Source organism: Trachymyrmex cornetzi, unplaced genomic scaffold, assembly GCF_001594075.2.
Source record: "Trachymyrmex cornetzi isolate Tcor2-1 unplaced genomic scaffold, Tcor1.1 scaffold57, whole genome shotgun sequence".
NCBI classification, from domain to species: Eukaryota; Metazoa; Arthropoda; class Insecta; order Hymenoptera; family Formicidae; genus Trachymyrmex; species Trachymyrmex cornetzi.
Genome location: NW_017299882.1, coordinates 1,038,581 through 1,061,240, shown reverse-complemented (window position 1 = coordinate 1,061,240; position 22,660 = coordinate 1,038,581). Strand labels below are relative to the sequence as shown.

General features: G+C 36.7%; 2 protein-coding genes across 2 annotated transcripts in view; one reads left to right on the top strand and one right to left on the bottom strand.

Moving 5' to 3' along the window:
* LOC108766080 (uncharacterized) overlaps window positions 1-17,586 on the top strand; it is a 71,331-nt gene extending 53,745 nt beyond the window's left edge. The window contains exons 9-10 of the mRNA XM_018515139.1: window positions 14,035-14,318; window positions 14,409-17,586. Coding sequence (XP_018370641.1) covers window positions 14,035-14,318; window positions 14,409-17,387 — 3,263 coding nt within the window. The 3' untranslated portion in view covers window positions 17,388-17,586. The remainder of the gene's footprint in view (window positions 1-14,034; window positions 14,319-14,408) is intronic.
* A 1,601-nt stretch (window positions 17,587-19,187) lies between these two features.
* Window positions 19,188-20,969, bottom strand: Fabpl (FABP-like protein). Its single transcript, XM_018515148.1, has 3 exons — window positions 20,648-20,969; window positions 19,565-19,669; window positions 19,188-19,306 (listed from the first exon to the last, which is right to left on the bottom strand). The coding sequence occupies exons 1-3, from the start codon at window positions 20,891-20,893 to the stop codon at window positions 19,250-19,252; spliced, it is 408 nt and encodes a 135-aa protein (XP_018370650.1). The 5' UTR covers window positions 20,894-20,969; the 3' UTR covers window positions 19,188-19,249.
* Window positions 20,970-22,660: the final 1,691 nt, after the last annotated feature.

Genomic DNA, 22,660 nt, shown 5'->3' with positions numbered 1-22,660 from the left:
TAGTAATCAACGTGGTATATATCACTCTAATTATGAAAAATTAAAAGATAAATAAAGATTATTCATCCGCTAATTAAATTAATGAAAAATAACAAAATAACTTTAATATTAGAAAATTATGTTATCTTAAATTTAAAAAGATACAGCGAAAAAAATTATTTATTTTACAAACGAAATATTTAATTAGTCTGATATTAAAATAAGATATATGATATATGAGCTGACGATTGCTATAATATGCTCTGCGTATTATCTTAGGTACAAATTTGCAAACATAGAAAATAATAGTTGTTGTACGTACTCTACAATAATTATATTCAAACATGCAAAAAGTTTGAAATCGATAAACATTAATCTTCCATATGAAAAAAAAATTACGAAAGATCATCTCGTTTTTGGCCTCCTAATGTAGAAGAGAGATCCCCTTAAACACTCATCATTATCACATACAAAAACGGATGTTTTACAGGCTATAGGAAAATTATTCTGCCGTTCTATTAATGAAGATATTTTTAAACATTGAGAAATGAGAAACGTGTTTACGCGCGATAAGAGTAAATTGATAACTTCTATTTTTTTAATTCTGCTTTTTATTCTCGTGTTTTTTCTTTGTTTTACTTTTTCTATTAAACACTCATCACTGTCACGCGAAAACGGATTTTTGTAGGCTAAACGAAAATCATTATGCCACTCTGTTAACGACGATATTTTCAATTATTGAGAAATGAGAAATGTGCTTATGTGCGATAAGAGTTGATAATTAATTTGCCACGTACATTTCAGGCAATCGTCAGACACAGAAGTACAACAGTTCGTCATTATCGTTATCGGCAGCAATTTCAGTTAATTAACAAGTACCATCATGTGTCTCTCGCATGCCCGCTCAGTCCCGTTATAGACGTTCGAATCGAGCGCGCAATGGCCGAGGACTCGCGGCGCCGCGTCGCGATTGGTCGTCGTGGTGCGCTCGTGTCGCTGATTCGTCATTTGGCGGCCAATTGGGCAGCGTGCCGCCAATTGTCGCCGGCCATGTGGAAGGGGCTTCCGGCAGTGCCTCTCGAGCTCGTACGGTTGTGAGTGCGCGTCTGCGGTTCTCTCTCGTGTGAATTTTCCTGGTACGATCGTGTTGGTTCGCGTGCTGATCCGCGATCGCCGGCTTTTAGCACCAGATACACACCGTCGGTTCCGGGCATCCCGTTATCGCCGGCGCTTCTCGGACGTGAGGACGGACGCACACGACGCGGACGAAGAATGAGAGATACGTTCTCCGAGGTACGTTGCACGCGGCGCGCTCGTGTTCCTTCGCAGTTGGTTATCGCCAAGGAATTCCGGGCGGAATTGCGTATTTAAATTTGGAAGTGACGCCGCGTTGTCCGCAGTCCTGCCACGCTTCGGAACAGGCCACGGCGATGACAACAAACCACGTTGTTGCCGGCCGGTGTCCGGCTGTCGAAAACCGGCGTTGTTTCCCCGATGACGATTCCGCATGACGCGATGGTCGCCGTTATCAGAATTAGGCGTAGAGATCGTTTCCGTGTCTACAACAAGAACCGAACCCATTGACGGTATACCGGTTTCTAAATCACGTCGGATGTTCCCCCACTCTTTGTTTCTTTTTCATTTCGTCCCTTCTCTTTCTCTCTTTCTGGATGGTTAGGTTCTGATCGTTACGGCTCTGATTTTTTTTCCCTCTTTTTCTTTCTCTCGTGGTGATCGCAAGAACTAATTACGTTGATTTTAAATCAAGGCCTGCTCTGCCTGATCCTTCTCGAACATTCGATGAATTTAGTTCTTCGGTTTCCTTCTCTCGTAAGCACATACAAACGAGAAAGAAGAAGCGTTCTAAGGACGGTGTGGCGGGGGCCCAAGAGGGAAAAAGAAAAAGGCAGTGCCTCGCGTCATGCGAAGCGTGCCCGAAAATAACGTGTTGTGAAATCGTATTGTGTATTTGTCGTCATCGTCGCCGTTGCACTGAGAAAACAACGTCGTATTTTACGATTTGTCAAATTGATTTCACGCTGCTCTGTTTTGCAGTCATATTTTGATGCAGTTTCGATAAATTAAAAATTAATGTCAAAGAGAGAGAGAGACAGGGAAGGGGGTGAAGAAATTTACGCCTCTCGTCTTCTCGCATGTTTCTGTTGACTAATGGAAAACTAGGAAAATTCCGTGGAAATTTTTTATTAATAGGGTGTTTTTGCAATACCGTATCTGAATACACGGTATTGCAAAAACTCCCTAATATCGATATTATACTGATTTTAAGGATCAATTTGAAGTTAATTCAATGACATACAAATTCTTCCGTCGTGAACAAGGAAAGTTTCTTAAATCGCTCCTCGAAAGTAAACACACGTTTGCTCAGTGAATTTTTGTACGTCTTATCATGTGTAATGAATAATTTTTATTACTATAGTGATAGAGAATATCGTTGAACATAATTAAATAAAACGTATTCTCACTGATTGTGCATTGAATGACGCACTTTTTACTTTACATTGTTATGTAACTATTTAAAATTCAAAATTTTATGTCAGACGATAGTTACCTTTTTACAAGCATTTAAAAAATTTTCGATAGTAATGATTCTCGATGATTATCAAGGTGCTACTAAAAAATTAAAATTTTTCGACTGAATCACTCGGAAACATCTACAATGACATTTTTAATATTTTCCATTGGGAAAACTAATACAACACTGATACACACTGAATGCAATTGAATGCAAATAAATTCAAATATTTTCAGTGTTAAATAATTTGACCCTTTTAATTATATATGTGTGCAGTTTGATAAGTCAGTAACTTTTTAAAGAGACCAGAAAAATACCAAAAAAAAAAGGGGTAAGATATCACTAACTTATTGTTTACATATTCTTTGTTTGCGACAACCTCATTGTTTTAAAAGGATTAAATTATTTATTAATACTGAAAAAATATGTTAATCGATTTGCACTCATTGCATCAGTGTTGCATTAATTTTCCCAATGGAAAATGGTATTTGAATACTTTCCAAGAGACACAGATGACGTAGTGTAACACAGTGAATCATTACACCCTTGTTTGTCAATGTTAAACAAAAATGAAGCGATTACCGTGTTACACTGTCTTGCCGGAAAACATCAAATAACATGTAGCACTTATAGGTTTCTATATGCAATAAGCTGTTAGTCATCACTCACATAACATACTAGTGATAAATCATACAAGTCATAAATCTTAGGAAACTTACATCCAGAATAAATTATATTAGGTTATTACGTCACAATATTTCAATCATTTAAAAGGGTGATAGTTTTCAGAGGAAATAATAATATACTATATGATTGGTCATTCATAACGCAATCAAAGTTTTGAATTGTAGAAGAAGTGGAATCTTTCGCTATTTCTACGCAATCACTGATTACTGATTTATTGTTGTCTTATAACACTACTCTTACTGACTCGCTTACAACTCGCTCCTGATTTCTGATCTATTACTAACGATTTATTGTATAAAACTCATTAAACTTTAAACCATAAGAAATTGACCAATCATAGTAAATTACTCTTTTCAAATACTGAGAAAAAAAACGAATCAGAAGATTCTGATTATATCAATCAAAACTTTGGTTATCTTAACCAGGATTATACAACAAATTTAAGGAAATTCTAATTTGTCCATTTTCAACTGTGATTGGTCAATTTCTTACGGCTTAAGGCTTACACCTTAAAGTTTAAGTCTTACATCTTAAAATGTCATTGTAGACTCCGTTTAAGCTACAGCTGTTTTTGTATACACTTTCGCGCAGTACGCAGAACGCTTATATATCATAAAAACTCAGTTAAATCTACACAGAATGCTAAGCCATCTCAGTAAAAACCAAACAAAGGCCGAGCACTGAAATAATAAGTACACAATTATTTTCGCAGTGAGCACTTATATAAGAGACTGATAACATTTAAAGAGCTACTTTTAAACACAATCCCTTAAAAATTAAAAAAATTTTGATGCTTAATTTTTGAATTTAAAAAGAAAGAGTAAGGAAATTCTCAAGTTGTAGAATATTAACCTGATTTTACTAATAAGATTTTAGTAATATATAAGATGAAAATATGTAGCACGATTATTAAGATTATTAATTTTAATCAATTTAACTGTAAAAGTCAAATCATGGTAATTTAAATTTTTTTTTTAATTTAAATCAAGTTTGCTTCTCTTGGATTTAATGATGCCAATAAAATTATAAAAATTATTTAACATCTTTTTGGTCATGACATTAGAGATTATTCAAATTTATCATACTCAGCCTCAAACAATTAGATTTTTTAAAAAGACGAAGAGTATATGTTTTTTTAACTAAAATTTTTTATTAAATTTCTATTTTTATCAAGTTTTTTTTATCTATAGTTTTATAAAATTTTTATCAAGTCTGTATCGAATGCGATAGAACGAATACGAGACAGGGGAGAGCCGAGGTCGTCGAAATTCGTTGACAGACAGATTACAATTCGGCCTCATGATTCGATGCTTCTTTTTATCTCATGTGACATGTATACAAGCGCAGGACCGACGGTCGACGGCGACAGGGGCGAGAAATAATTGCGGAAATCAGTGCGAATAATATACATATGTATAATCGTAGTAACAGCGGCGCGACGCTTTGGCGAAAAATGTTCCCCAGTGGCTTTATGATGATGATGATGCAATTAATTCACCGATCGCATGTTGTTGCGTCGCGTGTTGTGTCGTCCCTACGTATATTTATAGACTCGAAAGTAAAGCGCGCGTTCGTCTCGACATTCGTAACTAAACATTCAGGTGATCCCTGAACGTGGCGCGAGGTAATCGGAGCTATCGCCAACACTTAGGAGCACTGTTACTGGTCTCGTCTGACATTGAATTTAAGCAAGTATCGTGACGCGGAACACGATGCACGTATGTAAATTTGTCACATTATCATACATTGCAATCTGTTTGTATTTTGTTCTTTTAACATTTGATTTTTAACTTTATTTCATTCAGGTATAGTTGACTCGATGCCAATCTTTTAAATCTTCTTGACATTAACTCTTTATCTGCAATCATATTTTTACTCCCTCTGAGCAAAATAAGGATGAAATTTGAGAGTGAAATTTCGCTTGTGCCAAAAAAGTCTCGGATTGCAGATGGAGACTTAAAATTGAAATAAAATAAAAATTAGAGGGGGGGGGGGTTTAAACTTTCTTTCGTTCGGATCTAGTCTGCTCGATATAAATTTAAACCTTCCAAAACAAAGATCAAAATGTAGCACAGGTTCAGTTTTTTTATTGTCTAGTTGTGGTTAACCAAATAATAATGTAAAAATTCTATTTTTGTAATATTATTGTGATTTATTACTAAACTAATAGTTTTGTAGTAATTAACTTTTAAAGTTACCACTACAAAATCATCAGTGTAATGATTGATCATAACACTACAGAAACACAATTTTTGTATTATCATCAAATTAAATAAGGTTAAGGCTAATCACAAATTAACCAGAAAATGAAAGACTGAATTTTAGTTACATTGGATCTGTGAAACCATTTAATTTATGTCGACTAAAAGGCACTAATCAATTTTCAAGGAACCAAACCAAAATGATTTGTACAGAAAAGAATGAATATATTAAGAGTTTATTTTAATAATAATAACAATAAGATTTATTATTGAATGAAGTCCACCGTTAGCTCAAGAAGGTTTTCTAGTCTCAAAAAGGAGGGAAATCCTTCTTGTGACATTAGATATTAAAATTGAAATAAGATACAAATTATATTTTTAAATTTTGTTTTGTTCAGGTGTAGTCACCTCGATGCCTACAGTTTTAAACTTCTCTTGACATTAGGTACTAAAATTAAAATAAGATAAAAATTATATTGTAGTTTTTGATAATTTTACGATTTTTGTCAATTTTCCGCTTCTCAACAAGTGTTCGCGCAAAACTTCGCGATGCAGTTTGCGAAGTGCTGCGAGAGATGTGCAGTTGTAAGATCAAAATGAGCGTATTCCGGCGAGAGAAAAGATGAAAAACGGGTGCGACTAGTACGGCCAAAAGAAACTAAACTTACGATCTGATTGAGAAGCGTCTGCGCAGTTTCCTTTTTTCTTTTTCGAAGCGAGCTTACACGGCAAGAATTATCGCTGCGCCGCACAAAAAGCGAGGAGTAGGTTTCAAGAAATAACGCTTACGTGGCGGAGGCTGCGGCGTTGATCTCGGCAAACTGCTGCGATAATATTAATCCTTGTGCACAGCTGCATAATTTTCTCGTAATTCGAAAGAATGCAATAAATTTATAACGTAAAGGCTTGTCTGCGCTGAAGCCGATCGTTGATCGCCAGTGGAGACGAGTCTTAAACAAACAATAATAACGGCGAAGTTTCTGTATATAGGATTATGATAAGACAAGTGTGACTCGAATCTCCGCGCCAATATTTTATTCAAGGCGAAACTCCATATAAATTAATTTTTGCTATTTTTATCGATAGTATTTAAGCGAAATATCCGCGAGTTTTCTGTACATAAGATTGTATAATAAGCGTAATTTTTTATCACATCAAGAACGTTTTATTCGAAATAAGATTTTAAGATTAAGATTTTTTTAATTTAATTTTTGCTAATTTTTCATCGATACAGAAGAAATTGATGACTCTTGTAAATTTTAAACAGACAGTTGCCGACGCACTTTGAAGATTAAAAAGCGACCATACAGAATAGAAATTACCGCAGAATTGAAATTATGCAAAAACGGCATTTAGAAGGACACTGAAGCGAGTTTATCATGGTATTAATTGCAGCAACCGTAGCAATAACGTTAAGACGGATAATAGACGTTTTTCTAGATTCTAATAACTATAATTTAACGCTGTCCAAACGTCATCTGCCGTACACTGCGCATCACAAATTCCGTGGTCTGTTGCTCTTATCTATGCATTCCACGTTTCTTTCTGCTCTTCTTTCTCTCGTCAGCACGAGTGCCAATGTAAAATCGCGTTTCATGCACAAATTCGCGCAAAAGAGTGCAAGCTGAAAAAGGTAAATTTATAAGGATTTAAAGTCTATGTTCTTTGAATCTATATCGCCCACGGAAATCTAGAATATACCTAACGTATACTGCATTTTCATGTGCGATATTTTTCCAGAATTAATGAAACGTTTGAGTCTTTATTCCTGAAAAATATCGCATACGAAGAAAATTCTATACGTTACGTACATTATAGATTTTCGTATGCGATATAAAAGAATAGGCTTCCTGTACCTGTATTCTGTATTATTTAATGACAATGTCGGTATTGTTATTATCGTTGCGTATGTATTATATATGGCAAAAAAGTTGCGCAGCGATAATATAACGATAACGAATTGTCGTTAAGAGTTACAAAATGCATGCAGTAGACTCTTTTAAAAATCTCGCGAACATTGCAAAAATATGTTGCAACTAGAGTTTTTTAAATTACAAAAAAAAAAGAGTAGGATACGCTAAAAAAAAGATGTTACATTAACAACATTATGTTATATCAACATTATTTTAATTGAAAATAATTTTCTTAAATCACACACACATAATAACACTATTAAAGAAACGTACATCACATACTCTTGTTTCAGTACAATTTTATTTGTTTCATTAATAGTGTTATGGATTAACAAATTATTTTAAATTAAAACAATGTTGATATAATATCATTTTTTTTAAGTGTATGTATACTTTTTAAAAAAAAGATGATCCAGGGAAGCACGAGGCATATTTTTTTAGATAATTAATGTAGATACTTAATAAAATAAAATTTCTAAAACAATTTTTATTGACAATTCTTATTAAGGTAATATTTTATAAATATAAAATTTTAATTAATGACCAGAAGTTTAATGTCTTCAAAAAGGTTGTATATAACCCTGGTTGCAACGAGAGTGCAAAGCGACGATTGTAAAGAAGAGTTGTGACTTTCGGGTTTGAACGGAAAATGGCCGGGGAATTTACCCGTATGCATCGTTTGTTCTTAAATAAACGCTCCGTCATTACTTCGGATAACTATTTACGTAACGAGCAATGTGCGTCGGCGGCTCTCTGTTGCCGAGGCGAACGAACGAACAACTGCACCACCGGCATGATGCGTCCCGTGCCGGCTAATTAAACTTGCCATTTATTATCTCGGAATAATTATTAGGCGCCTATCGCTCTTTTTAACATAGATCTTGTCTCTCTCTTTCTCTCTCTCTCTCTTTTTTTATGATTTCTCCTTCCCTTTCACACTCTGGCGAGCTATGTATACGAGTGCCATTTTGCGACTTAAAATAGAAACTTCTCACGTATCTCTCAAGCAACTTATTCGTCTTCCATATTCGCGCGAATCCTAAGGTTAAGCTTCTTTGCGCCGAAATGAAAGAGTCGAGAAGAAATATTTTTGCTTAAAAAAAAATTCCTACTTTCTATATATAAAGTAATAGCATATAAGTTCCTCTTTTTCGGGAAGGGGATATTTTTGGAAAATTGCACAGCCACTTGAAAGATATATGGTGCTTTCCAGCAAGCGACACAATGATTATTTTACCTTTATTTATAATAATATTGGAAATAAGGAGGCAATGATTTATTGTGTCACACCATGTTATCTGTGTTTCTTGCTGGGAGACATCCCTTATCTATCCGAGGAAAAATTATCGGAAGTTGCTACTTTGTTGTTTTGAGTATTAAATATTATACCTTTCAAGAGACTCTATCCAAAACTCGATTTAAAAAATTGATTGAACTTTTCTGCCGGTAAATCCTTTTTTTTATCCTTGATTGTTAGAATTCTTTGCGGAACGTATTTGAGATTAAAAAACATTTTGTTTTGCTTTAAAAACTTTTCTGTGAGAGAATACCAGAGTACTGTCAATTATAAGTCTATTTTTATAACTAGTGTACTTGTACTTGATATTTGAAGTTTAGCGAAAGCGGGATGGAAAGGTTAATACAATCTATCTACTGTAATGACAAAAAAAATATATCTATTGAAAATCTAATAATTTCTTAGAAATATTTTGAAAGATTTGGAGCGCAAAGGAAGAAACCTATTGATTCGTGACATGTACAGAAATTTATTTTGTCAACGCAACTTTTGTATTGCGGCAACTGCCGATCAAGCGCAAGTATCTCATTTACTTTTATGCGATCGGTTTCATTTATACTCGCGACTCAAGCCCGTGCAATTCCTTTTTAGGCCGCGTCTGGTTTCTCGGGCGTGAAATATGCGTCGCTGCGCCCTGGCGTTTTCGTATGTAAATTAGCGAGCCATTACAAGCAATCATTTCGTCGTCGTTCCGCAAATAATTGCATGAACAAGACATTGATAATTAAAGATTCTCTCTCTCTCTTTCTCTCCTTCATCTTTGCGAAAGAGCATGCTAAAAGTGTAAAGTACATCAAGGGTACAATTTTCTCTTTTATATTTTACACAATAAGATAATGGTTTTACTGAAGTATCTAAAAAGTTTAACTTACAGATCTGAAAATAACGTCTTACAAGCTAGCGGAACAAAGTGAGCAGAATCAATTCTAACTAACATTTTTATTTGTTACTAAGAAGTTGTCAAAGAAAGAAATTTGTTATTCAGTCAATTTTTTTAATTATGTTCCGCTAAAGGAAGATTTCGAATCAGTTACTTACGAAATAAGTAAATAATATCGAAAAAACTTCTCAGCGTGTGAGCGGTACAAAGATTAAGTACCAGCACAAAATTTATTGCTCGTTTAAAATTGTACGGAGATATTCTCTGAATTTGTTGCTCTCAAGATATGCAAATTACAAATTTGTTGCTTGCGTATCTCGAGAGCAATAAATTTAGACAATGTCTCCGTACCAAATTTGAATGAACAACAAATTACTTGTTGTCAAAATAATTATAGAAGTTAGTTACTAGAATGTCAAAACTTTTCGCATCATTGCCCGATATACTTCAGTTTCCTACATAATTATTCTAGCAAAATTATTTCTCGATCTGTATCTACCTAAAATTTTACTTCAGCAAAATCATTCTTTCCTTTTATTCGTCCTCAAATAATCATCCTCTAAATTCTTTACTATTTACATGCGTTTTTAAAATCCGTATCTATGTTTTTATCAGAAATTTCCGATTTTCTCAGTCTTGTTTTCCCAAAGTTTCCCTTTTAATCTTATTTTCACCATTGTCATCCTCTGAAACCTCTAGACTCGTAATGTAACTATCTAATCTACAAATATCTCGTCGTTCTACATTCTCAAACATATCCGTACCTTTTGGAACATACGCCGCCGACTCCGTAATACACCAGAATCTCTTACGTCTCGGAATATAAGTTATAGAAGAGAAACTGGTCTCTCTCTGTTTCTCCTTTTCTCACACATGCAAAATGTATAATACATATATATACGTACATACGTACACACACATACACATGCTCACCCCTGCGATCCTCCTCTATGTGTGACTTTGGTTTAAAATTAACTCTCCCTCTTACTCTTTGCGACTCACAGCGAGACGCGGCACTCGCTGTGAAAATGAAAAAGAAAAATACGGGAGAAAGGAGGAGAGAGGAGAGGACACTCGCCCTTTTTCCTCCTTCGTCCTCTCTTAACTCGTATGGCGAGCATGCCATGAGGATTCCACTGTGCTTCCCGACGAACTGAAATTGCGCGACGCGACGTCGGGCGTTGGTCGCTCGTCGCGACGTCTTTTCAATAGAGGTTGCCTCATGGAATGCAATGGTCGCATTTTAGAAAAGATATTTTATTTAGATGGATTTTGCTTCAAATTTCTTAACCGTTCTCGAGAAATCCCGCGATATTTCAACAGCGTTAACACGACGACATTAGAATGACATTGACTATAACGATCGCAGTCTGATTTTATATGTCCATGTGCCAGACATTTTTTTTTACACGCAAGCTTGTATCTGTATAAGAAACAACAAACGATCTTATCATTTTTGCGATAATACTCTGTAGAATAAGTAACTTGAATGTCAATTTATTTTTGGGGGAGGGGGGGGGGATTAAAGGGGTCTGTCAACCAAGAATGAGCCGATTAACTTTATAAATGCGGGCTAAGGAGAGCTTAATGTAGTAATTTACAAGAATTCTACAGCTACTTTTTCAAGCTATTGAAGCATATAGAAAACTGTAGATTGTAAGCTATATTTTTCTATTGTCCTGTATCGACAGATGGTTTCAACGTGTAACAACTAATAAAAAGGATTGATCTCTACGCGTATTCTTCGAAGTTCATTAGAACCAATAGTAGTTAGAATTTTGTAGAGGATTGCGCGATATCGACGAAAGCTGCCGGAAGAGGCGAATCGGAGGAACATCTCGGCGGATTTTACGATCTCTCGAAGAAGATTTTTGCAAGGTCAACGTCCTGAGATTCAAGACATATGGCAGCGAAACGGCGCAGGATATTATTACCCGAAATCATGTAATATAATCGGATTATGGCGTTCTTTGGCGATAATCCACACGGATTCAAAGTGCGTTAGAAGCGATCAAGCGCGTGGGAGAGAACCTTGCGAGTTGGCACGAGTTCGCGTTGGTGGCCAAGACTTGGGACGAAATTAAGAACGGGTTGTTAAGCGAACGCTCTGTGCGTAGGCTGCGCTTTTTTCAGCATCCCTTAACCAGTTTCCACGTCAACATTTTTCCGGCTTCGGCCAGGTGGGCCGACGGACGTTTCTATCAGCTGCTTTTTACGTCTTTCTACGATATTTTTTCTACTTCCCTTCCTCCAGACGTGCTCTCATTTTGTTTCAATCCCGCGGCAGTGGCGAGCCAACATCTTTCACGCGACCATCTCTGCAAAAAACTCGCCTATAATTTCAGATATTCTTGCTCGTTAATCTTAATTTTTTTTATAGAGCGACAGTTAATTTTAATTACATTTTTTATAAATTCATGATAGAGAGAAAGAGGCAAATGGCCAAATAATTTTTCAAGTGAAACTCTTTAAGAAACGCATACAGTCCATTAAATTTATTGTCTCTATTTATGAATTTAGTACATTAATATATAATGTTATATATTTAATTGATGAACGGTCAATATTAATTAGTGTTATTATATTTCGGCAGCTCGTTTAAATTGCGATAGGTTTACATAATAAGTACGGATTCATTACGTATCTAAATTACCTATTACGTTACGTTAATTAAAATTAATTTGTTATTTTTTAGTTAAAATTGTGTTAATTTGCTGTCTACTGAGTAATAATAATAATAATAATAATAATAATAATGTGAAAAGGATTATTTATAATTAATATATATTGCATTAATTGTTCTCGTGGAAATTCTTGGTTTCAGAATAAATTTGCCAAAGTTTTTCTAAATACAAAAAGATACAAGGAAATACAGTTGAGTTTTAATCGCGCAAATATTAAAAAAATAAATGTATCGAGTATGGCAATCGGGTCGATTTTTAGATTCATTTAATCTAACTGCGACTGTAATATCGTAGTGACAGAAATTTTTTTTATGCCGGAATAGAAATGTCAAAGCCTTTTGTTGTCCTCGTTCTCTCGCCACTGCTGCAGAGTCAAATGTGAAAGGTGGAAAGATAAAATGCACTTGCGAAAAAGCACCCTTCTTTTGTCACGCGAGTATTTTCCGAATAAATGTATCGAACGGGTCAATTGATTCGACGATTTCCGAGGTCCATCCAATCGGACGAGAGTAATTCTCCTCCAACTGTCACGGTGCACAGGTGGGTGGTGGCAGTGCGTAGATGGGGCGGGGAGAAAGAGGTGGAGAAGGAGGAGAGAGTGCTCCGGGGGCTCTGGGCTAGATCGATAATGCATCTCTTGGCGGGCGTAGTACCTCTTAGTCACCGGAGGGCGATCGCACCTACGAGGAGATATTCTTCATTTTGGAGCCACTTCGGCCCGCGAGAGAAGGTGTGCTTTCTCCGTATCGGTCCGTCTCGCGCGTATCAATGCTATAAGGACGTGTAAAATGATCCGGGACAATTGCGCGGAATATTAACTGAGTTACCCTTCGAAACGTGATAGCTCGTATTCACTTCGGATTCCCGAGAACTCCTCATTCGATATTTCATACTTCCTTCAATATTTCCACCGCGGAACACTTTGAAGGTACGTACCGTATCTCGTTACGTGAACGGTGCGAGTGAGCGTGTAGTTTTCGAGGGTGATACTCCTTGAATTATCGAACGAATTATGCTGGAACTATCTATCTTGTCCCATTGTCGCGTGCAATTATTGGTAATAATTTCCGTAATATGGATGCGGGAACCGACTTTTGTAAGCTGGTAATTATCTGGAATGAGGTATTTCCATATCGCTCCTATACACCGTTTTCAACATTTCCTTTTATTCTTAATTTTGCTCTGTCACGCTGAAATTATCTAGCCTGCAATTTTCGTCGAAAATCATCTTTCGTTAGTTTTTGCTGAAAGTATCGAGAATTTTATTAATTATTCTCGATGATTACATGATGGTGAAATAAAGCTATAATATAATTCGATAATTGAAATATTCGATGTAAAAGTGAAAAGTAAATCTAATTCGTAAGAGCTGTTTAAATACGATTTTATATTAAACTATGTTATGGATTGTCAGTTTAGATTATTCTTGGTATTAAACTCGTTTTAAATAATTTTGAAGAAAAAAACTACGAATTTATTGTAGAAAGCTCGATAAAACAGGTAAAACAAAATTTAATATTGTAATATAATATACTTGATACTACTAAACATTGCTATCTTCATAAAATAACCCAAGAGAATCTGTAAACATCCAAGAAAGTAATTAAATTATTAGATAAAGAAACGTACTTGTCGCGTCTACTCGTACATAAATACATGCGCACTGAATTCACTTTTCTGCGATGAAAAACCACGTTGTGGAACTTGATTTGATACGATTTAAAAGATATAAAAAGGAAATGATAAAATATCAGTGAACACGGGTTTTATCTTACGATAAATGAAAATAACATGACGTAAGAAATGTAACAAAGTGAATTTATTCGTCAATGTGTCTAATTTCTCTTACGCTTATTCCAGAACCTCTTCAGCATGCACTGATTGTAGCGGATAATGTAGCGGACAGCGAGGATTCCGAGGACGAGTGGGATTATTATCGTGCCGATCCGAACAAGCAGGAATCTGCAGTGACAGCTGTTACGGCAGACGAATCCCGCAAAGACGTTGAGGAGCAAAGTGCACAGGAGACCGAGTCTGTCGCGGAAGCTAGTTTGGAAGTTCAATCTTCGGGAGCAGAGGACGATATTAAATGCGAAGACTCATCGAAAGCTGTCGAGACGAATTTTGAGCTTATCGACATCGATGTAAGTCTATCTTGTTACTTTTCTTCGTTGTTAAATATTTATTATTCAGTGTAAGAGCACGTATTTCGAATAATACTATTGCGTTTTCAGATAAGCGACGAAAAAGAGTTGATCGAATTGGCAAACATTCCTCCAATTTATCCAGATATTCTACAGGAAGAAAAGAACAATATGGATTTCCAATTGAATCCGGAGGCAGCAGAGTTCGTGCCGTTATCACCACCGTTAGTATGCAACAAAGGCAACACACGCTTGCGGGATTTTGCCATTAGTGGCTCTCCTCTGAAAACAACACAGACGATGGATGATATTCGTGTACCGAGCCAGAGTGAATTCGACAAAGAAGTTTGTCGTCGACCAAAGGAGATAGGCGAGGAATCGCACGACGAAAATGCAGAGCTACAGAATAATAGTTCGCAGAGTTTGGACATATCCGAGATTTCGTCGACCAAAGCCGAAATGGGTGATGACGAATCCATGATGCATGTAATGTCTACCTCACAGTGGCAGACGGATGTCTCTTCTCAATGGAACGAAAAAGCGCATGACGATGCGGGTTCCGATTTGGAAGATGGCGATATTGTCACCAAGAACGATCCCATGGCTGTATCATTAACTCCAGCTAGCTTCAAAGCGTTCGAATTGAAAGTCGATTTGAATGCCTTACACATATTGGACGATAGTTCAGATGGTGCTGAACAAGCGACTACACCACCGCGTTCACCCGAGCCGTCTACGAAGATTGCATACGACGAGGATCGTCCGAACACACCTCTTTTGGAGGACAAGAATTCGATCGATGTCTTATGCGCGTCAACACCACAGCCTCCAGATGATTCTGTATCTGTAAATTCTGAAACTACTAACTCTGAAACAAAGATAAACGAAAAGGAAAGTTTGTTTGATAGCAATCCATTCTCGCATGAAACAGTACTCAGCTGTACTGCGAAAAAGATAATTAATAATGTACCAGGAATAGACATACAAGGATATGAATCCGATGAAAACGTCTCAAAAGAACACAGGGAAACCTTCAAAGAAATTTATGACATAGAAAATTCTTCTGACACAGAAGAGGACAAAAATTTATGTAAAAAAGAAGATAATAAAGATGCTGAAGACGCGCAAGTTTTTATTATGAGGTCGTTGGATAATAGTGCAAAAATGTTAGAAACGGAAAATGTGGAATCCGAAGTGCCGAAAAATCTTCCAGATTCAACAAGTCATTCAGATTTAGATAATGCAATACATGCCCCACAACATTATCTCTCAGAACAAAAGTTGTTATCAGAATTAGTGAGTTTAGAACACACGGTGCCAGACGAAACGTTACAAACGCAGCTAGACTATTGCGCTGTTAATCTTGAAAATGATGTTCAAAAGTTGGAAAATCTTATTGAACCACTGATCAATACAGAAAATCAGTTAAACCAATCTACTGACTGGACAGATTATTGTAAAACAGAAAAGGCAATGCTACACACTGAAAATCCCGACTGTGATGTATACAAAAATGATCCTTTCTTTGAAAATAAAAAACAAGAAGATATCGAAAAAATTTATAATGAAGATAAAGACAACGATAAAAATGACTTCAAACCAGACAGTACAACCGAATTAATATCTGACTCGATACACAAATCTAATTTTATGGAGGAGGAGCTGCAACACAAAAGCCAGATGTTTGAAGAATCTGTACCGATAACAATACTAACTAATGAGCCAATTAAGCAAGAGCAAATAGAAGAAAAAGCTGCGGAATTTGTATCGGCTAATGTTGATGAGGAGGTATTGAAGGAAGAAATTACTTCTGAAAATATTCCTCCGAAACAGGAAGAAATTGAATTACAAAAAACTGTAGAAGTTCTTGAAGATATCGCAACGATAGACAAGTCAAAAGAAGTTACGGAAGTCGCGCAAGTATCAGTGGAAGCCGCCATCGTTGCAACGGCGGCAGCCGTCGTCATTGCGAGCTCGAAAGGGAAGACGACCACTACAACGAGCGCGAAACGTCCAACGAAAACTACCACGACAAAAACAACGACGAAAACAGCAACGAAATCGCCAACTTCGCCCTCTAAAGCGATCAGTACAACCATGCGAACAACTACGACGTCATTACCGGCATCACAATCAACCTTGAAAAAACCTGCTACAAGTACCGCGACTCGTCCTAAGCAATTGGAAGCGACTAAAACGACAGTCTCAAGCGCTAGCGGTAAAACCACCATCACAAAGACAACGGTGATTCCCAAAAGTACAACAGCGACGAGAACCAGCGCTTCTCCACGCTCCGCTATAACGAGACCAAAAACTACCACCACCACCACTACCTCGTCGAAAGTGACTCCAGCATCGATCGAGAAGAAGTCAACGGTGAGCGGTGACACGAAATTGGCCAGTAAACTTGCCACCACAAAACCGGCGAGCACCACTGTTAGAACGACAACCACTAGCACAACCGCAAAGACACTTGTCAAAACGTCAACGGCTACAAAAACGTCAACATCCAACGTAACGTCAAAACCAAGACCCGCGTCTGCGACTTCAGCTACTAAACCCACATCAACATTAAAGCAGCCTACAACTGGCGTTAACGGTGCATCGCGGCCCAAGACCGCGCCGACTTCCGGTGGCACAACCAAGCCACGCGAAAGTAAACCGATCACAGCTACTGGGAAATCGCCGTTGATTGACAAACAGAGCAAAGAGACAGTCAATAAGCAAATTTCTCGTTCTGGAGCATCTGCGCCTAAGACGAGTGCTCGCTCTTCCGTACCCATCGGTACAGCTACTGGCGCTGCAAAGACTCGCACATCGGCTGGGAAATCGTCCGGAAACACTTCCGCGATCTCGCCAACGAAGAAAACTCTGACATCGAAGTCTACGTCGAGGACTACCTCCACCACTGTGACGAAACGAATATCGAATGAGGCTAAGGTATTGCAAAACGGAATTCCCAAAGAGGACGCCGTCATAACAGCAACGAACAAGCCCGAGGACGACGTACCGCTAAAGGATGCGTCGCCGGTGAACATGCCGATCGATAATCAATTGATCGCCGATTGAACAATCGATCGATAAGCTGCGAACTGTCCGCCGCTTCGCGACAACATACGTCGGCCTAGGAATTACACGTCGTCGCGGGTGAACCGACATATAGGTTTCTCCTTTTTATTATTGTTTAACGGACAGAGCACGACTGCGCGTCGGGACATCCACTAGAGTAGTGTTTAGGGATTTATACATGCATGTCAAACCGAAAAATTTTTTATTGTTCTTACGTGAATGCATACATATGTGACAGAGATATTAGTCTAACAAGAACGAGGCATACCCTAAACATTGCTTTTAACAACTACTGCCTTATCGTAATAAGGATCGATAGTCTTGTTATGTAAATATAATTCGGATGCGTTCTCATGCGTCATTATTTTCAACTGATCCGCGGGCCTGAGATTGTCTGAGAGAGGGCTCAGATGGTGCTCGTGGCGGCTCCTGAAAATAGACTCGGCTCCGATAATGGCAGTATGTTAATCTTTAACGAAACTCGATAAAATATATGGATTTTTTACAATTTTTTAATTTTATATGCGCAATTATAATTGATAACGATTACTCGCGACATAATTTTACTCGAATCACAAAAAAGAAAAGGAATGGAGGAGAGGGAAGCGTATATTTATTCTTGTTTGTTCCTATTTTTTGAAGTTGAATTCATTGCGAGATATATACTGACTCGTAATCATGATAATATAATACTATCTAATCTATGTGTACAGCACCCTATGGTTTAATGTGATATATCTTACAGTACTATATTAAATAAATTCGAATAATATGCACTAGAGAAGCCAGAAGAAGTTTATATATGTATATGAACGGAGAAAGAGAAAAGGAATCCAAAGGTTCAGTGAAAAAGAGAAAATTCATCAAAGGGAACCAAAAGCATACTGTGTCTCTTTGATATAATATTTTGGTTGATCTTATTTAAACTTCTCTAACCAAACATTTGGATCCTGCTTTTCTCAGCGCCGATCATCGATGTGGATAGTCGTCGTGTGCGCGCGTTTAAAGCTTTCAGACACCGCACAAATCTCAAATCTTCTTTTCTCTTGCGTTTCGAACTTCCACTGTTGGAGCGCGCGCTCGACGACATCTAATACTGTGGAAACTTCGATCGAAAATGGTTTCCTCCCCTTTTTTTATCCTGTTTGACCTTCGATCGTGAAATATACTTTCGTCTTATTTTATCAGAACCGATACATGCTCGTAATATTTTTTATGTGCGCTCACAACGCGAGCGTTAAATGAGCCTTCCCACAAGCACGATGAAATCAAGGATTAAAAAGACCGGCAACTCTTTTTAAGGTGAATACGTTTAATGCAAAAGGATACAGCGAGTCCACTGCGTAAGCGACTCACGATATCGACCAGGAATTTTATTCTTGAAAAATATCGCATGTGAAAATACTAGAAAAATCTATGTTATATGTAATATACTATGGTATTTTCGTACATTTTCATATGCGATTCTCGAGAAAATGTATCCTGTACACACGCACATATATTCGATATGATATGCATTAAAATGCAGCTCCGCATCAACGAGGGAGCGTAGCTTAGCGTTTCACATGCGCGTTTCGTATACATGTTATTCCGACTTTCTTGTGTACGCGTATTTGTCACCATTTTATTCTTTTTTTCCTCAGAATTCATAATTGAATAAATAAATATTACGTTTGAACAGTGTTATATCCAGCATTATATATACGTCCTCTCGTCCTGCCCGATTCACACCTTACCGCCTCTCGTTTCGTCTCGGGGAAATGGAGTAAGTGGACAAAAAGAAAAGAAGCACTCTTGTACATTTCAATCTCTTTAATGAAGTGTGATATTATGTACTGCTATTTTTAAATTAGGAATCGGCCTTACAGTCTTTTGTATATACGCTTGGCTTGAACGTCGCTCTCGTTGGAGGATAGGTGCTGGAACGGAAAAGAAGAAACGTGTAAGGCTCGTGCATTTTGTCACTTTGCGTCATTGTCGCACACTGAGAAAAATGGTTGGACGAATCAGAAGATTCTGATTACATCAATCAGTATTCGATTATATTTCGATTAAATTTCTAGTAGATTAATCAGAAAATTCAGATTCAATTTCAACTGGATACAACTGGACATTTTTCTCAGGATCGTTTATATGACATTGTTTGTGTAACACATTGTTATTGAAATCACACTTACCACGATCATTTCAGTATCTGTGAATTCGTAATTTCGAATCGCTTTGATACCTGCGGATAAGGTGGTCTCCGTTCTGAAACCGTTGCTTTCCTTCGTGGTCACGCTCTGCGTCATAAAACGAATACATAACGATGTAATAATCAACTATACTTATTGCAAAAATAATAACGTTAGAACATGTAAGATATTATCTAAATTCTTTAGAATGGAATTTCACTCTAAAGAGTGAAAATTGAGCCAGTTTTGGAAGAGTTGCTCAATTTTCAATCTTTTCATAGTGAGATTTATTTTTAAAAATTTTAGAGTACATGATGTATTCAGTAGAATGTTAAATTAAAAATTGGCCGTGTTTAGAATGTTTATTTTGCAACTGATTGAAAGTTTTTCTTTTCTCTCTCTCTCTCTCGTACTGATTAAATCATATTTTTTTAGATTTAAAAGAATTGTCCTACCTCTCAGCGAAAAAAATTTTTAATAGTTACAAAATAAACATTCTGAACACGGCCAATTTTTAATTAGAATTCTTAGATCTTTATATCCTTCAACTATCGTTGAATTATCTCGCACTTTTGTGCGAGAGAAATAGAAAAAGAAGACTCACTATTTAGCTCGCAAATTGACGTGAATCATGCGAAAAATCAATAATCATGTGGAAGTTATTTTAATAATTTTCTGCACACGAAGAGTATTCTTTCTAACTTATCTTCTCCGGAATATAAAATCTCGGAATCTCGTAGCTTTTCTTTGCTACTTGGAAGAAGATATTCGGTAACTTTAGACGAGACTTGAATGCATTAGCTGCATTCAGCAAAATATTTTATAACTATTGAGAAAGTTTTTTTCGCTAAAATAGAACTATTCCCCTAGATCAAAAAGTATAATCCAATCAGAGCAAAAAGAAAACTTCCAACGATTGAAAAATAAATATGCTGCTGAACGTAGCCTGTGCATTGTATTTCACAATATAGAAGAATAATTATTATATTAATTTTTAAATTTAATGTTCATATTTGATAACGTAACGTGATTCTCGCGTGAAAAATACAATTGAAATAATTGTATTTTTCTTTCGATGAGACCTACCTTAAAGGTGAGACCCGGAGTTGGAAGATGTTCGTCGTAGATTTCTCCAAGTTTGAAAGTAGTGGTGATGGTCTTGTCCTGATTGATGGTGACCACGACAACCCACTGATCGCCGTTCTGCTGGATCTCCACAATCGGCGTGGTCTGCAGGAACGTGTCGACGAGTTCGCCCTTGCCAAGATTCTTAATGTAATCCTCGAAGTTTTCGCTCGACACGTATTGGTATTTGCCAACTATCTGCACCATGATGATCGTGATGATAGCTTGTCGCGCGCACAAGTCGAGATCTGAATCGTTGCCGAAGAAAGACGAACGGCGCGCCGGATCGCGCCAGCTTTTATAACGACATCCGGGGGGGGATTTCGTTAAGGGATCTCGCCGATCCCGCGATAGAGAGAGAAAGAGTGAGAGGGAGGGAACCACCGGTCAATCTACGATGATTCCAGACAAAGTATTCGGATTATCGTCGACGGGCTGATAGAGACCGGCCTGTCCTGTCGTTCCATCATCGTTGTTGATGTACCCTTCACACATGATGGTGGGTGTACGCGAGGGACGGAAGAGAGCTGCATTTATTTGCATCTGTATGTACTGGTCTGCTCGCGACTTACATCCTGCGCTGTGACTTAGTGAATTTTAATGTCTTCCTTCATGTCTTAGAAACATACCGATACACAATCAATTTTGTCGTTTATCTTGCGTCAAAAACTTTTTAGATATGCTTTATTTTTTATTCTAATACTTTATATGATCACTGATCAACTCTTACTGTAAAGAAATTATTATATTATTTTTATAAAAATATAAGTTGGACGTACATTTTTACCATATATCTTTCGTTTTATTTAAAAAAAAGATTAGAAAAAAAAGAAATACGATTGTTATTCAATCATATCATCTTTGTTTCGTTGACATTACTGTCGAGAACATGTATTGAATTGATAAAGTAATCGCTAAAAGTATACTCACTTAAATTCCAAGAAGTCTAAGTATCACGTATAAGAGTACCGAGTAAATTGATACCAGATATAAAATGTGAGAAGTTTATATTGTAAAAAAAAAAATATTATAGATTTTGTCGCCGATAGTAGCGATGGGATTAAGTATCTTACAAGTAGATTCGAATCTGTTAAAGAAGTTTCGAACTCTCTATGATTACTTCGAAAAATAGTAGCAATACTTCCAAGTAGATTCGAACTTAAACGAAATAGGTTCGAATCTCTATGAATATCTCGAAAAATAAAAATAGTACTTCCAAGTGGACTCGAACCTAAATGGAATAGGTTCGAACCTTCTGTGAGTACCTCGAATGCACAGATCATGTGAATTTCTGTTCGTAATAACCCTGTTCGAGTACTACTTGTAAAAGATTCGATGTTGTACGATAAAAAGTACTTTGTAAGTATATTTCGAATTTTGCAGGTACTCGTATGTAAGATTCGAAACCAGCAATTTGGGATCGATTACTTTGCAAGTATGAAGTATGAAATATTATTTCTTATGAGTATTATTCGAATCCTAGAAAATGTGAAACTAAATTATTGAATTTGACTCGAATTTTTAAGTACATATTGAGTTCGATCCCATCTCTGGCCGATAGAAGTAATCAGTATTTGCGATCGTTATTATTATTTGTAAAGTGTATCAACAAGTTTTCATTGAATTAAAGGAATAAAGCAGTTGCAATTTACTTGGACTGCGTCTGATAATTCTGATAATTATTACCAGTACTGAAAATCTGTAATGCACGTAACATATACGAGGGTCGTCTGAAAAGTTTTGAGCCTCATCATGAAGATGGCGTTACCATTTCAAGATGTCAAAGCCATTCTGGTATTATAATCGTGATACTTACGAAAGATATCTGTGACAATTGTGGCCACTTTGGACGTTCAGTTCTTGTTTGACAATCATTTGTGTCATTTTGTAAAAATGGAAAAAATTGAATATCGTGCTATAATTAAATTCTTGCATTTGAAAGGCAATACGTCTACGCAAATTAAAGCCGAGTTG